The sequence below is a fragment of the Simochromis diagramma genome, unplaced genomic scaffold, assembly GCF_900408965.1.
Source record: "Simochromis diagramma unplaced genomic scaffold, fSimDia1.1 OVJJ01000610.1, whole genome shotgun sequence".
Lineage (NCBI taxonomy): Eukaryota > Metazoa > Chordata > Actinopteri > Cichliformes > Cichlidae > Simochromis > Simochromis diagramma.
This window is the reverse complement of record NW_024387063.1, coordinates 367,933-381,450: the sequence shown is the minus strand read 5'-3', so window position 1 is coordinate 381,450 and position 13,518 is coordinate 367,933. Positions and strand designations below refer to the sequence as shown.

Sequence of the window (13,518 nt, the reverse complement as noted above, 5' to 3'; positions counted from 1 at the left end):
TGTGTGTTTTATCTGAATGTTGTCAGCTGAGCTTAATGTTCTTTATTTACTGATGGGCAGATCTGCAGGTGCAGGTGAGCAGATCAGCTGTCAGAGGTGTTTCTAAGTCAGCATATCTGAAGTGTGAGAGCAGTTGTCCTCTGCCTGATAATCTCTCCTACATCTGGTACAAGAATGAACAGATCATCACAGGACAAACATCTAATCTTCTTCTAAACTACCTGTATCCTACAAACAGGATTTCCTGTGCTGTCAGAGGATATGAGAACTTCCACTCTCCTTCAGTGGGTGAGTTTATGCTTTAACACAATGCCATGTTGTGGAGCCGTGTGGCAAATGAGCTGTAGATTTTATAGGTTTTCATAAGGGTAACACTACTGGTTTGTATTTTCTGTTGATCACACAACCTGTGTAGTCGGAGCTCATAAATAGTTATCCTACACTGAGGTCACTGGAGGGAGGAGACCTTTCTCATGGGCTTATACTGAGGCCTTATCACATCGTTTTCATTTCTGTCCTCGGATGTTGTGACTAATATCCAACTCTCTCTGTCTCACAGTGGTGAAGGATGTCTGGGATGTGACTTACACTTCTACTCAGGTCTGTGCCTTCAAAGGAGCAACAGCAGAAATACGCTGCATCTTCAGATACCCATCGACTATAGATGGAAGAAATACAGAAGTTGTCAAAAAATTCTGGTTCATCAGAGACGAAAATAATGAACCTGTGGACCTGAAAACAGAGTACAGTGATCGTGTTCAGTATCAGCGTGAAAACAACGACTGCACTCTGAGAATCTCAGACCTCAGAGAGAGCGACTCAGCTGAGTACAAGTTCAGATTCATAACAGACGATCCAAGAGGGAAATATTCTGGTGTACCTGGAGTCACTTTGACTGTCACAGGTAAAATAATTTTCAGTGGAAGTAACTTTAAACATTTATAAGCTTTGCAGCTGTCTGTCTGTTGAGTTGTTTTAATATAATATCTGTTGTTTGCTCCCAGGTCCACAGCTCCAGGTACATGTGAGGAGATCAACAGTAAACTCTTATTCTAACTGGACAGAGCTGACATGTCACAACAACTGTCAGCTACCTGATCAATCTTCCTACATCTGGTACAGGAATGGACACAAACTTTCATCAGAAAAACAATATTTACAGCCTGAACACATTTGATACTGCAGACCGTCTTTACTGTGCTGTGAAAGGATATGAGACATTCCCTTCTCCAACAGTGTGTGAGTTCACTACTTTTTGTTTCATTAAGAGAATTATATTTAATTTTTCTTTATTTACGTGAATGTGTCTGTATGTTAGTTTTAGTCAGAGGCCTTTCTTTTGGGAGGTTTACAATGTTTTCTTTTTAGAATATAAATTTCTAAAATTTGGTTTTGTTGTCATTCTTATGTTTCCTCCTCCAGATGCCCCAAAGCTTCCCTCTGTGTCAGTGAGTGCCTCTGCTGAGATAGTGGAGGGCAGTTCAGTCACTCTGACCTGTAGCAGTGATGCTAACCCAGCAGCTAGTTACACCTGGTACAAGGAGGATGTCATCAACCCTCTCAGTTACCAAAACCAACATGTTTTCAGCTCCATCCTGCCCTCTGACTCTGGAAAGTATTACTGTACAGCTGATAATGGCCTGGGACAAAAGAAATCTGAAAGCAGAAACATTGATGTGAAATGTGAGTAAAATACATTTATAAGCTATAAAGACTTTTTGAAGAGCTGTGAGACTGCTGCAGGAATATGGAAAAACTTGAGTTACATATCACGAAGACCATGTTTGCAGTTTTTAGAAATGCTGTTATTCTTTTTATTTTCAATGGTTGAGTGTGTGAGCTGAACTATTTTTATGCATTCAAATAGAAAAAAAAAAACAGAATTCCATGATTAGAAAATGTCATAAACAAATTTTACATGTTTTCTATTCATAATAGAACATAAAAAAAAATCAGCTGAGAAAATGTACGATTTAAAGAGTACAAGTAAAGTATTTGTTCATTCTGAGTTTCATGACAGTAACACAAGTCCAAAAATTTGGATGGGGCCAACGAAAGGCTGGAAAACTAAGAGTTACTAAAAACATCTGGAGGAACATGTTGCATCAAGTTAACTGGCAACAGTCTCGCAACATGTTTGGGTATAAAAATAAAATCCGAGAGACGGAGTTTCTCAGAAGTAAAGACGGGCAAAGGTTCTTCAATCTGTAAAAACCTGTGACTACAAATTGTGGGAATTTTACAAAATTATCGTCCACGATTTTATGTTTTAAGACTCTGGATATCTGACAAACTACATTACATTATACCATCAAATACTGAGAGAATCTAGAGAAATCTGTGTGCATAAGGTGCATTGACTGAGATGAATATTGGATGCCTGTGATATTCAGACCCTCAAAAAGGTAAAAATGTCTCTGCTCCAAATCTTTTGAAAATGTGCTGCTGTCACTGAATTCAAAATATGCTTATTAGTTTGGCTAACCTTAGCAGCACAGACAGAAGTAGCCTTGGTTTCTTCCAAGCTAGCATCCACTCCTTTATGCTGAATGAGACTGCCTTTGCCAGTGGGCTGTCATTTGCTTCCTTTCCTGGTTCTCCTTTACATCCTTCCTTCTTTTTGGATGCTCAGTCATCGGTCAAGGGTGCAGCCCAGGTTACTGGCCAGTGGGCTCTTCATCTTTGAACAAGTAACTGCCATTATATATTAATACAATAAGAAGACCACAGACTAGAGTTTAAGGTGACTAGCAAGGGCAGAAATATTTCTAGTTGGTCATATCACTAATAAAAAAAAAGTGTGTAGGGTATGAATGCTGGGTATTCCATCCAGCCTAATGCAGAAATTAGTCAGCTTTATGCTTTTGAAAATTAGAGGACAAATGGCAGGATGTGTTTTGAACTTTTCCACATTTTGTCACATTACAGCCACAAACATGAATCAATTTTATTGGAATTCCACGTGAAAGACCAACAAAGTGGTGCACACGTGAGAAGTGGAACGAACATCAAACATGATTCCAAACGTTTTTTACAAATAAATAACTGAAAAGTGGGGTGTGCGTAATTATTCAGCCCCCTGAGTCAATACTTTGTAGAACCACCTTTTGCTGCAATTACAGCTGCCAGTCTTTTAGGGTTTGTCTCTACCAGCTTTGCACATCTACAGACTAAAATCTTTGCCCATTCTTCTTTGCAAAACAGCTCCAGCTCAGTCAGATTAGATGGACAGCGTTTGTGAACAGCAGTTTTCGCCACAGATTCTCGATTGGATTTAGATCTGGACTTTGACTGGGCCATTCTAACACATGGATATGTTTTGTTTTAACCCACTCCATTGTTGCCCTGGCTTTATGTTTAGGGTCGTTGTCCTGCTGGAAGGTGAACCTCCGCCTCAGTCTCAAGTCTTTTGCAGACTCCAAGAGGTTTTCTTCCAAGATTGCCCTGTATTTGGCTCCATCCATCTTCCCATCAACTCTGACCAGCTTCCCTGTCCCTGCTGAAGAGAAGCACCCCTAGAGCATGATGCTGCCACCACCATATTTGACAGTGGGGATGGTGTGTTCAGAGTGATGTGCAGTGTTAGTTTTCCCACACATAGCGTTTTGCATTTTGACCAAAAAGTTCCATTTTGGTCTCATCTGACCAGAGCACCTTCTTCCACATGTTTGCTGTGTCCCCCACATGGCTTGTGGCAAACTGCAAACGGGACTTCTTATGGTTTTCTGTTAACAATGGCTTTCTTCTTGCCACTCTTCCATAAAGGCCAACTTTGTGCAGTGCACGACTAATAGTTGTCCTATGGACAGATTCCCCCACCTGAGCTGTAGATCTCTGCAGCTCGTCCAGAGTCACCATGGGCCTCTTGGCTGTATTTCTGATCAGCGCTCTCCTTGTTCGGCCTGTGAGTTTAGGTGGACGGCCTTGTCTTGGTAGGTTTACAGTTGTGCCATACTCCTTCCATTTCTGAATGATCACTTGAACAGTGCTCCGTGGGATGTTCAAGGCTTAGGAAATCTTTTTGTAGCCTAAGCCTGCTTTAAATTTCTCAGTAACTTTATCCCTTCATGGTGTTGTTGCTCCCAATATTCTCTTAGACAACCTCTGAGGCCGTCACAGAGCAGCTGTACTTGTACTGACATTAGATTACACACAGGTGCACTCTATTTAGTCATTAGCACTCATCAGGCAATGTCTATGGGCAACTGACTGCACTCAGACCAAAGGGGGCTGAATAATTACGCACACCCCACTTTGCAGTTATTTATTTGTAAAAAACGTTTGGAATCATGTATAATTTTCGTTCCACTTCTCACGTGTGCACCACTTTGTGTTGGTCTTTCATGTGGAATTCCAATAAAATTGATCCATGTTTGTGGCTGTAATGTGACAAAATGTGGGAAAGTTCAAGGGGGCCGAATACTTTTGCAAGCCACTGTAGATGAACACATGTAAGAACCGTTACAAATGTCTACATCGAAATCTCAGTAAATAGTGATATATAGTTTGATCCGATCATTTCCACATTCAAAAAGCTCCATGTTCATACAAATATTTGAGACATTTCTTTAAATAACAGACTGCTTTATCCAACTGAGGACATCAACTGCAGCTTCTCATTACACCCAAAGCAATTCTTCAAAGCAAAGCGGTTTCATTGAGTTTCCTCTAATATTGAAATCAAACAAGTTTTTAGCTGAAGAAAAACCTGCAGACAGTTTTAACTGTGCTGTGAAAGGATAAGAGCTTTTCCATTCTAACAGTGTGTGAGTTCACTTCTCTTACTCCTTTACTCCTCAATAAAGCGGATTTGTTTCGTTTTGGGAAGTTTACAATGTTTTCCTTTTAATATTTTAAAATTTGGTTCTAACTATATATTGTATATATTGTAATTGCATATTGTATGTTTCCTCCTCCAGATGCTCCAAAGCTTCCCTCTGTGTCAGTGAGTCCCTCTGCTGAGATAGTGGAGGGCAGTTCAGTCACTCTGACCTGTAGCAGTGATGCTAACCCAGCAGCTAGTTACACCTGGTACAAAGACAACAAAGTACTGGCAACAGGACAAAAGAATGTTTATCACTTTATCTCCATTAAATTGGAGAACAGCGGGAATTATTCCTGCAAGTCTGAGAATCAGTATGGACAGAAGAACTCTACGTCTCTATCCATAGATGTTCAATGTTAGTCTTTTTTCAGTGCAGATCTCTAAAAAAATAATACTTGGTAACATTAATAGAATGTGATTATATACATGTTTTTTATTTAATGTTTGCTAGATCCTCCGAGACTTCCCTCTGTGTCAGTGAGTCCCTCTGCTGAGATAGTGGAGGGCAGTTCAGTCACTCTGACCTGTAGCAGTGATGCTAACCCAGCAGCTAGTTACACCTGGTACAAAGACAACAAAGTACTGGCAACAGGACAAAAGAATGTTTATCACTTTATCTCCATTAAATTGGAGAACAGCGGGAATTATTCCTGCAAGTCTGAGAATCAGTATGGACAGAAGAACTCTACGTCTCTATCCATAGATGTTCAATGTTAGTCTTTTTTCAGTGCAGATCTCTAAAAAAATAATACTTGGTAACATTAATAGAATGTGATTATATACATGTTTTTTATTTAATGTTTGCTAGATCCTCCGAGACTTCCCTCTGTGTCAGTGAGTCCCTCTGCTGAGATAGTGGAGGGCAGTTCAGTGACTCTGACCTGTAGCAGTGATGCTAACCCAGCAGCTAATTACACCTGGTACAAAGACAACAAAGTACTGGCAACAGGAGAAAAGGATGTTTATCACTTTATCTCCATCAAATTGGAGAACAGCGGGAATTATTCCTGCAAGTCTGAGAATCAGTATGGAGAAAAGAACTCTACGTCTCTATCCATAGATGTTCAATGTTAGTCTTTTTTTTTCAGTGGAGATCTCTAAAAATAATACTTGATAATGTTAATAGAATGTAATTATATACATATTTTTTATTTAATGTTTACTAGATGCTCCAAAGCTTCCCTCTGTGTCAGTGAGTCCCTCTGCTGAGATAGTGGAGGGCAGTTCAGTCACTCTGACCTGTAGCAGTGATGCTAACCCAGCAGCTAAATACACCTGGTACAAGGAGGATGAAAACTCACCTAAAACATCAGGACACAACTTCACAATCAGCAACATCAGACCTGAGCACAGTGGGAGTTATTACTGTGTGGCCCACAACAGCAGAGGACGTCATAATGTCACCTTACAGCTGACTGTCAGGGAAGGTATATTTTTTATTTCACTTACTCATTTGCTCATAGATGTCATAACCCACTATATATAATAATTTGTGTGGTAGTAATGAGCAGCTCATGGCATTGCTTATAATCAGTGCATGGACACACTAAACAATAATAGCAAACTATTCACAATCACTGGGAGTTTAACTTATACAAATCTATTAATATGGTGAGATAACAATAATGCTCACAAAACAAACAAACAAATCAAGCAGTCCATCAATTACAACTTAAAAACCAGCAACATTTATATAGAAGAGAAAACAAAGCAAGGATTATTGTCTGTAATCCGTAATCTGGCTGCATATAAATACATGTTTTTATTTTTTATATTTGTTTTTAAATCACAGATTTCCCGCAGGCGGCAAAACTAGCTGTCACTGGAATAACTCTTGTGGTTTTCCTAGTTATTATATGCCTCTTGGTCTTTTTCCTGCTTGCGTGAGTATCTGCTGCACATTAAAAATCACCTTTGTTGGTGCTCAGATTGCTTACTTTTAATTAAGTTTTTCATTCATCCCCCTGACCTAGAAAAAAGAAGCCCTCAGCATTATTTCCTGCGCCTGGAAACAGACGGGACAACAACAACAAGGTGAGCATTTAATAACTGAGTGTGAAATCCTGTGAAACTGCATTCTGGTTATTCGTTAAAATTCAATTTGAACAGTCAAAGTGAAGCTTAAAATTCCAAAACACCTGCAGAAGAAAAGAGTTGAGCCACCCCAATTAGACTCATCCTTAACAATGTTTTGATAAACTCAAATGTGGCTGTAGTACTCGCAATATTCTCTGTAAATCAGAGTTTTCTGCTAAAAATGTCATGAGCAACTGGGGCATTAATAATGTCCATTCAGGTGACATCACGACTGATAAACCACCCAGTGGTATCAGACCCCCTGCTGTCTGTGGCCATAGACGCACACTGATTTAAAACTAGCTTGGAATCTCTGGATGTCTAATCTAGCTGGCTCCATAACATTTCCAAGAACATTTTCTTGAACAGGTTTCCTGCACATCTCCAAGTCAGCACACAGGGAAGACAGAGGTAAGACTGAAAACCAGATCTGAACTGCAAAAGAACTTTATACTGAGAGTCAGGGATGTTGAGGGGGAGCTCTGGGCAACGTTACTTATCTTACTTTAAATATGAGTATGAGTATGCTTATTTATCCCAAAGTTGGTCAATCTTTATAACATGAATATTTATAAACATAAATAAGTAAAATGGCTGTAAGTAGAGCAAATGAAGGAAATCAGCCAAAGTTCAACAGGTTTCTGAACTCTGTGTTTTTTCAGTCTCCACCCAGTCACTCAGAGGAAGATGAAGAGCTTAACTATGCTAGTGTCCGATTCTCAACGAACCAGACTGATCCCATTTATTACAACATCCGATCAGCTGGATCCCGCAGACAAAAGGTGAAAGAGGAGGATGAGCATGTAGAGTACGCTGCAGTCAACTTCAGTCCTGCCCCGAGGTAACCAGCACTAAGAATTTCAGTTGTATAGATGCATGCATCCATGTAAGGAAATCCAAGAACGTAACATTTACAGTGGGAAAAACATTTCATCCAACTGACTTCATAGCCTGAGGGTAACCGCTGTGGACTTTAGTGATTCTCTGACCGACCTGGCCTGCTGCTTTATACACTAGAAACATGAACTTGGGCACACATATTACAGCACGCCTCCTTCATCCATCCTATTTTTTTTTCTCCAGAACTGTACACCAGGACAGTGAGGAAGATCTGTCTGAATTGTACAGCACAGTCAAGAAAATCTGATAAAAGCAAAAGGAAGCCGAACTGTGGACCATTCTTTAATTGTCAGTTCCTAATAGAGCTACTGGACAGTAGATATGATTCTACAATATAATTTTGGTCAGGCGTTCATTGTCCCCTGAGGGTAACCGCTGTGGACTTGATTGTCTGATTTCATCTGAAGTTTTGTACTACACCTCTAGTTTTAACTTCAACTGATATTGCTTCAAAAGAGTGTCCAGATGTTTGGGGAGTAGAGGTTATTTTGTCATTTTCTTTGAAACTACTTGTTCAACACTGGAAAAAACAACAAGTCCATTCAAGATTTTTCAGGTTCATAAAGTTTGGTACAAATATTCAGGTTATCTGTTGCTGTCTATTGCCAAGATTTAGTGCAAACCTTCATGTCCACCTTCTGATCCACCATCAGGCAAAAAATTCATCTCACACGTTTGTTGGAAGTCATGTATACTTGACTAAAATGTATATTTCTTTTAGTTTCATGAGACATAGGAAATGTTTTTGCACTGCAGCACTGTATGTAATAGCTAATACATGGTAAGCTTGTATTTATTAATATTATTAATATTATTGTTGTTGTAAAACATCAGTATTCCGAGTTAAAGAGCACCGAGTTATTGGAAAAGAACATGCGTCCTGTTTCCACTCCATAGTAGTACAGAATAATATTTTACACATTTTCCACGATTCGCTTTAGTTCTGTCTGTTTTATATTTTGTCTGCATCATTCCTGCTCTCAGTTGTTTAATTGTAATTTGCTTAAAGTAAAACCATCATTATTTAAAAGAACTCTTCTGTTTCCTGTTGTTAACTCTGATGGCAGTTTTGAATGTTGTTTTAAATGCATTCTTTTCACACTGATTGTTTATAACATGCTTTACAAATAGAATAATCTTTACATCTGAGTTCCCGAGTTCATGTTTTCGTGTCAGATATTTCTGTTTCAAAGCATTTCTTGTGTTATTTCTTGTATTATATTGTAACCATGTGCCTTTGTGTGCTCATGTTAGTTTTTACTTCATCTGTTAGCTTTTGTATTTTGTATATGGTGGTGCAGTGGTTAGCACTGTGTACTCTGGCTTCCTCCTACAGTCTAAACACATGCAGTAAGCGGGGTTATGGTGATTTGAAATTGCTCCTAGGTGTGAATGGTTGTTTATCTCTCTGTATTAGCCCTGCTGGTGACCTGTTCAGGGTGTACCCTGCCTCTCGGCCTATGGTAGCTGGTATAGGTTTTAGTCCCCTTGTGACCCTGATAAGGGTAAGAGGATGGATGGATGTTAGTTTTCTGTCATTGTTGTTGACCGTCCTGAATAGTTTGTTGCTGAATACTCAGCTCCATCAGATCATCACTTACCCCAGTACTTCCTTGCCACCCTGTTTCTTAATTTGTCGTCATTTTTCATTTCTTATCTTCCATGTCTAGAGGTTGTTTTTGTGTCTGTGACTTAGGTTTTTTTTCTTTCTTTTTCTTTTGTTCATTGTTCTGCTGCATGATCACCAGTACGTGACCACTTCCTGGATTTGACTAAAGGTTTGGAACCACACCTGTTCAAGTAGATGGAACAGTAGATAAATAAGAAGTCGGGGGAAGTCTAATGTCAAACCCATGTGTTATGCAAATGAATAACAGATAGATTTCAGTACACCTATTAGTAATGCAGCACATTGTTAAAGGGCATAGGGCCAAGTATAGAGTCACAGATTCATTTTTTTTTAGTTGTGAAACTATGTAAATACAAATCTAACAAGACGTTTCCTGTACAAAAAGGGCAGAAATGTTATGAAGCTTGCATCTCTCACCAAGTTGCCTTTTCTTGCCTTTTACTGGCACGTTGTTTATTCTGCAGAGAGGTAAAGAGGGAGGATTTAGCAACATCTTAATCTCTTTGAGTGTTTGAAGTGATTAATCATTTGTTCACTGTTTACTTTTAACTTCTTGTATTGTCACTAAAATCACCAAGAAAGCAGCTGTAAGTCTGACAGCAGCAGAGAGTGGATGTATTGTTCTTGTCCTCTTAGTGTCCCGTCAGTCCATCCATATTTACACTGAAGAGCACTTAGCCTTGTTATTCACAGCTGGTTTAATGTAGATTACAAAAATGAACCAGCCCCGTTCTATGATGACTGCTGAGCAGGTGTGTGTCTGTGCATTACTGCCTCGTTCATGTATCATTACGGATTATGTTTAATCAAATATTTCATTCAAACTGTTTATATATGTGTGTGTGTGTGTGTGTGTGTGTGTGTGTGTGTGTGTGTGTGTGTGTGTGTGTGTGTGTGTGTGTGGTCACATGATGAACACTAATCAAAACACAACAGCAATCACAAATACAAATAAAAATGCAATCAGGTGCATCCCACAGTGGATTTAGTTCTTGTATTATGAAGATAAAAGTATTAAAATAAGCGTCGGTGGAGAGTTTTCTACAGTCGCTGGTTTTACTGCAGGCCTGTGCATGTTATCATGTCTGTGGTCTTATTGAAAATTGCACAAACAAGGTACAAATCACTTCCTGTTGCTCTGCATGCATCACTTTTCTTCTTTCACCACAACGAACATGACATGTTTCTAAGTCACACATCAAGCATGTCTCATTACTATCTTGTTAATCTTCTCTTTCACTCTTGTTGTTATTCATCTGTCACAAATTACTCCACCCGGCCTGCACTCACTTCTTCATCTCTATTGTGCAGTGTTCATTTCATGGCTGACCCCAGGTGTTCATATTCATCCACCTTCACTATTGCTTTTGTGATCCTTGCACGTTCACCTTTCCACCCGTCTCCCTCTCATTTATACATGTATTTTGTCTTGTCTCCACTGACTTTGATTCCTTTTCTCAAACCACCAGCATTAGGGCCGGGATAGCTCAGTAGGTAGAGTGGTCGTCCCTGTGATCGGAAAGTTAGGGGTTCGAATTCACTGAGCGGCTACCCTGAGGTACACCTGAGCAAGGTACCATCCCTACACACTGCTTATTGGCTGCCCACGGCTCCACTGAGTGAATGGGTCAAATGCAGAGAAAGTAATAATTCAAGCTGGTCCACTCGTTTCTCATGTGTTTATTTTTTATGTCATTAAAGATGTTTGCCGTACAAACATTCCACCGTTGAAAAAGAAAAGTTGGACCAGTACTCAACTTTGATCTCTCAAAGGACTTTTTACATTTTGCCGGATAGACCGGCAGGCCGCTCTATCCGGTAAGTCCAAAGGTGGAGGGGTCTGCTTCTACATCAATAGTGGCTGGTGCACAGATGTGACAGTGATTGCTCAGCACTGCTCTCCCTCTCTGGAATACCTTTTTATTCACTGCAAACCGTTTTATTCTCCGCGGGAGTTTGCTTCATTCATCCTGGCCGCTGTTTACATCCCGCCAGACGCGGATGCGCAGGCAGCTCAGGGCGCACTCGCGGAGCAGATTCTCCACATGGAGTGGACATACCCGGACTCTCTCATCATTGCTCTTGGGGACTTTAACAAAGCCAATCTGAGCCATGAGCTTCCCAAATACAAGCAGTATATTAAATGCCCGACCAGAGAGGAGAGGACATTAGACCACTGCTACAGCACGATCAGCGGGGCCTATCGCGCGGTGCCGCGCGCTTCACTCGGACTCTCTGACCACGCCATGATCCACCTAATCCCCACGTACAGACAGAGTCTGAAGCTCTCCAAACCTGTCGTGAGGACAAAAAAACTGTGGAGCAACGAGGCTGTGGAGGAGCTTCGCACGTGTTTGGAGACCACAGACTGGGACACAATGAAGGCTGCTTCTAACAGCTTGGACGAGTTTACGGACACTGTCACCTCCTATATCCACTTCTGTGAGGACAGCATTGTGCCATCACGCACCAGGGTGAGTTATAACAATGACAAACCCTGGTTTACTCCTAAACTCAAAAAGCTGTGGCTGGAAAAGAGAAAGGCGTTCAGAAGCGGAGACAGGGACTGCTACAGAGAGGCCAAGTACAGGTTCACTAAAGAAGTGGACATTGCTAAACATCAGCACTCTGAAAAGATGCAGCAGCAGATCTCAGAGAATGACTCGGCCTCTGTGTGGAAAGGTTTTAGGAATATCACCAACTACAAGCCTAAAACCCCCCACTCCACTGACGACTTGCTCTTAGCCAACACCCTAAACGACTTCTACTGCCGTTTTGACGAGCCATCAGGCAGCCTTCACACCTCCAACGGCCCCAACAATAGAGACACTTTGGACACTAATTCCCCCACCTCTCCCCCCTCCATAGAGCCATCACCACCTTCAAACCGTTCACCTACAACACCCCCCTCCTCACCCCACACAAAAGAGGATTTCACACCACCTCCTCCCACCACAACTCTTCACATTCATGAAGCAGATGTGAGGAAGCAGTTTAAGAACCTGAATGCTCGGAAAGCTCCCAGCCCAGACGGCGTGTCTCCTGCCACCCTCAGACACTGTGCAAACGAGCTGGCCCCAGTGTTTTCTGGCATTTTCAACTCTTCACTGCAGGCATGTCATGTGCCTGCCTGCTTCAAGTCCTCTACCATAATCCCTGTCCCCAAGAAACCTAGGATCACTGGACTAAATGACTACAGACCCGTGGCTCTGACATCTGTGGTCATGAAGTCATTTGAGCGCCTAGTTCTCTCCCATCTCAAGACCCTCACGGCCCCCCTCCTGGATCCCCTACAGTTTGCATATAGAGCCAACAGGTCTGTAGACGACGCCATCAACATGGCCCTACACTTCATCCTTCAGCATCTGGACTCCCCAGGAACCTACGCCAGGATCCTGTTTGTGGACTTCAGCTCTGCCTTCAACACCATCCTTCCAGACCATCTCCGAGGCAAGCTTTCCCAGATGAATGTGCCTGATCCCATCTGCCGGTGGATCACTGACTTCCTGACGGACAGGAAGCAGCATGTGAGGCTGGGAAAGAATGTCTCGGACTCCCGGACCATCAGCACCGGCTCCCCTCAGGGCTGTGTTCTTTCTCCTCTGCTCTTCTCCCTGTACACCAACTGCTGCACCTCCACCCACCAGTCTGTCAAGCTAATCAAGTTTGCAGATGACACCACCGTTATTGGGCTCATCTCGGACGGGGATGAGTCTGCCTACAGGAGGGAGGTTGAACATCTGGTGTCCTGGTGCAGCCACAACAACCTGGTGCTGAATGCCCAGAAGACAGTGGAGATTATTGTGGACTTCAGGAAGCACACAGCTCCACTCCCCCCCATCATCCTGACTGACACCCCCATCACCTCTGTGGACTCATTCCGCTTCCTGGGTACCACCATCACCCAGGACCTGAAGTGGGAGCCCACCATCACCTCCGTCATCAAGAAAGCCCAGCAGAGGATGTACTTCCTGAGGCAGCTGAAGAAATTCAACCTGCCAACACGGACGATGATGCAGTTCTACACTGCTATCATCAAGTCCATCCTCACCTCCTCCATCACCGTGTGGTACGCTGGAGCCACTAT

The 13,518-nt window shown here is 41.8% G+C and overlaps 1 protein-coding gene across 3 annotated transcripts; it reads left to right on the top strand.

Moving 5' to 3' along the window:
• The first annotated feature begins 1,010 nt into the window (after nucleotides 1-1,010).
• LOC120742086 (B-cell receptor CD22-like) lies at nucleotides 1,011-8,455 on the top strand. 3 transcript variants are annotated; one of them, XM_040045237.1, is made up of 11 exons: nucleotides 1,011-1,239; nucleotides 1,423-1,683; nucleotides 4,920-5,180; nucleotides 5,277-5,537; nucleotides 5,634-5,894; nucleotides 5,992-6,252; nucleotides 6,618-6,708; nucleotides 6,799-6,859; nucleotides 7,271-7,312; nucleotides 7,564-7,742; nucleotides 7,985-8,455. In XM_040045237.1, the coding sequence occupies exons 1-11, from the start codon at nucleotides 1,125-1,127 to the stop codon at nucleotides 8,046-8,048; spliced, it is 1,857 nt and encodes a 618-aa protein (XP_039901171.1). In that variant the 5' UTR covers nucleotides 1,011-1,124; the 3' UTR covers nucleotides 8,049-8,455. The 3 variants fall into 3 exon arrangements, with proteins under 3 accessions (XP_039901171.1, XP_039901174.1, XP_039901172.1); XM_040045240.1 differs by lacking the exon at nucleotides 5,634-5,894; XM_040045238.1 differs by lacking the exon at nucleotides 7,271-7,312.
• The last annotated feature ends 5,063 nt before the right edge of the window (nucleotides 8,456-13,518 follow it).

What these genes read in the sequence shown, in the direction of transcription:
- LOC120742086 (XM_040045237.1), top strand. Translation starts at nt 1,125, where the DNA reads ATGGACACAAACTTTCATCAGAAAAACAATATTTACAGCCTGAACACA. An exon ending in TCTATCCATAGATGTTCAAT is followed by an intron (nt 5,538 to 5,633) that starts GTTAGTCTTTTT and finishes AATGTTTGCTAG; the next exon opens with ATCCTCCGAGACTTCCCTCT. An exon ending in TCTATCCATAGATGTTCAAT is followed by an intron (nt 5,895 to 5,991) that starts GTTAGTCTTTTT and finishes AATGTTTACTAG; the next exon opens with ATGCTCCAAAGCTTCCCTCT.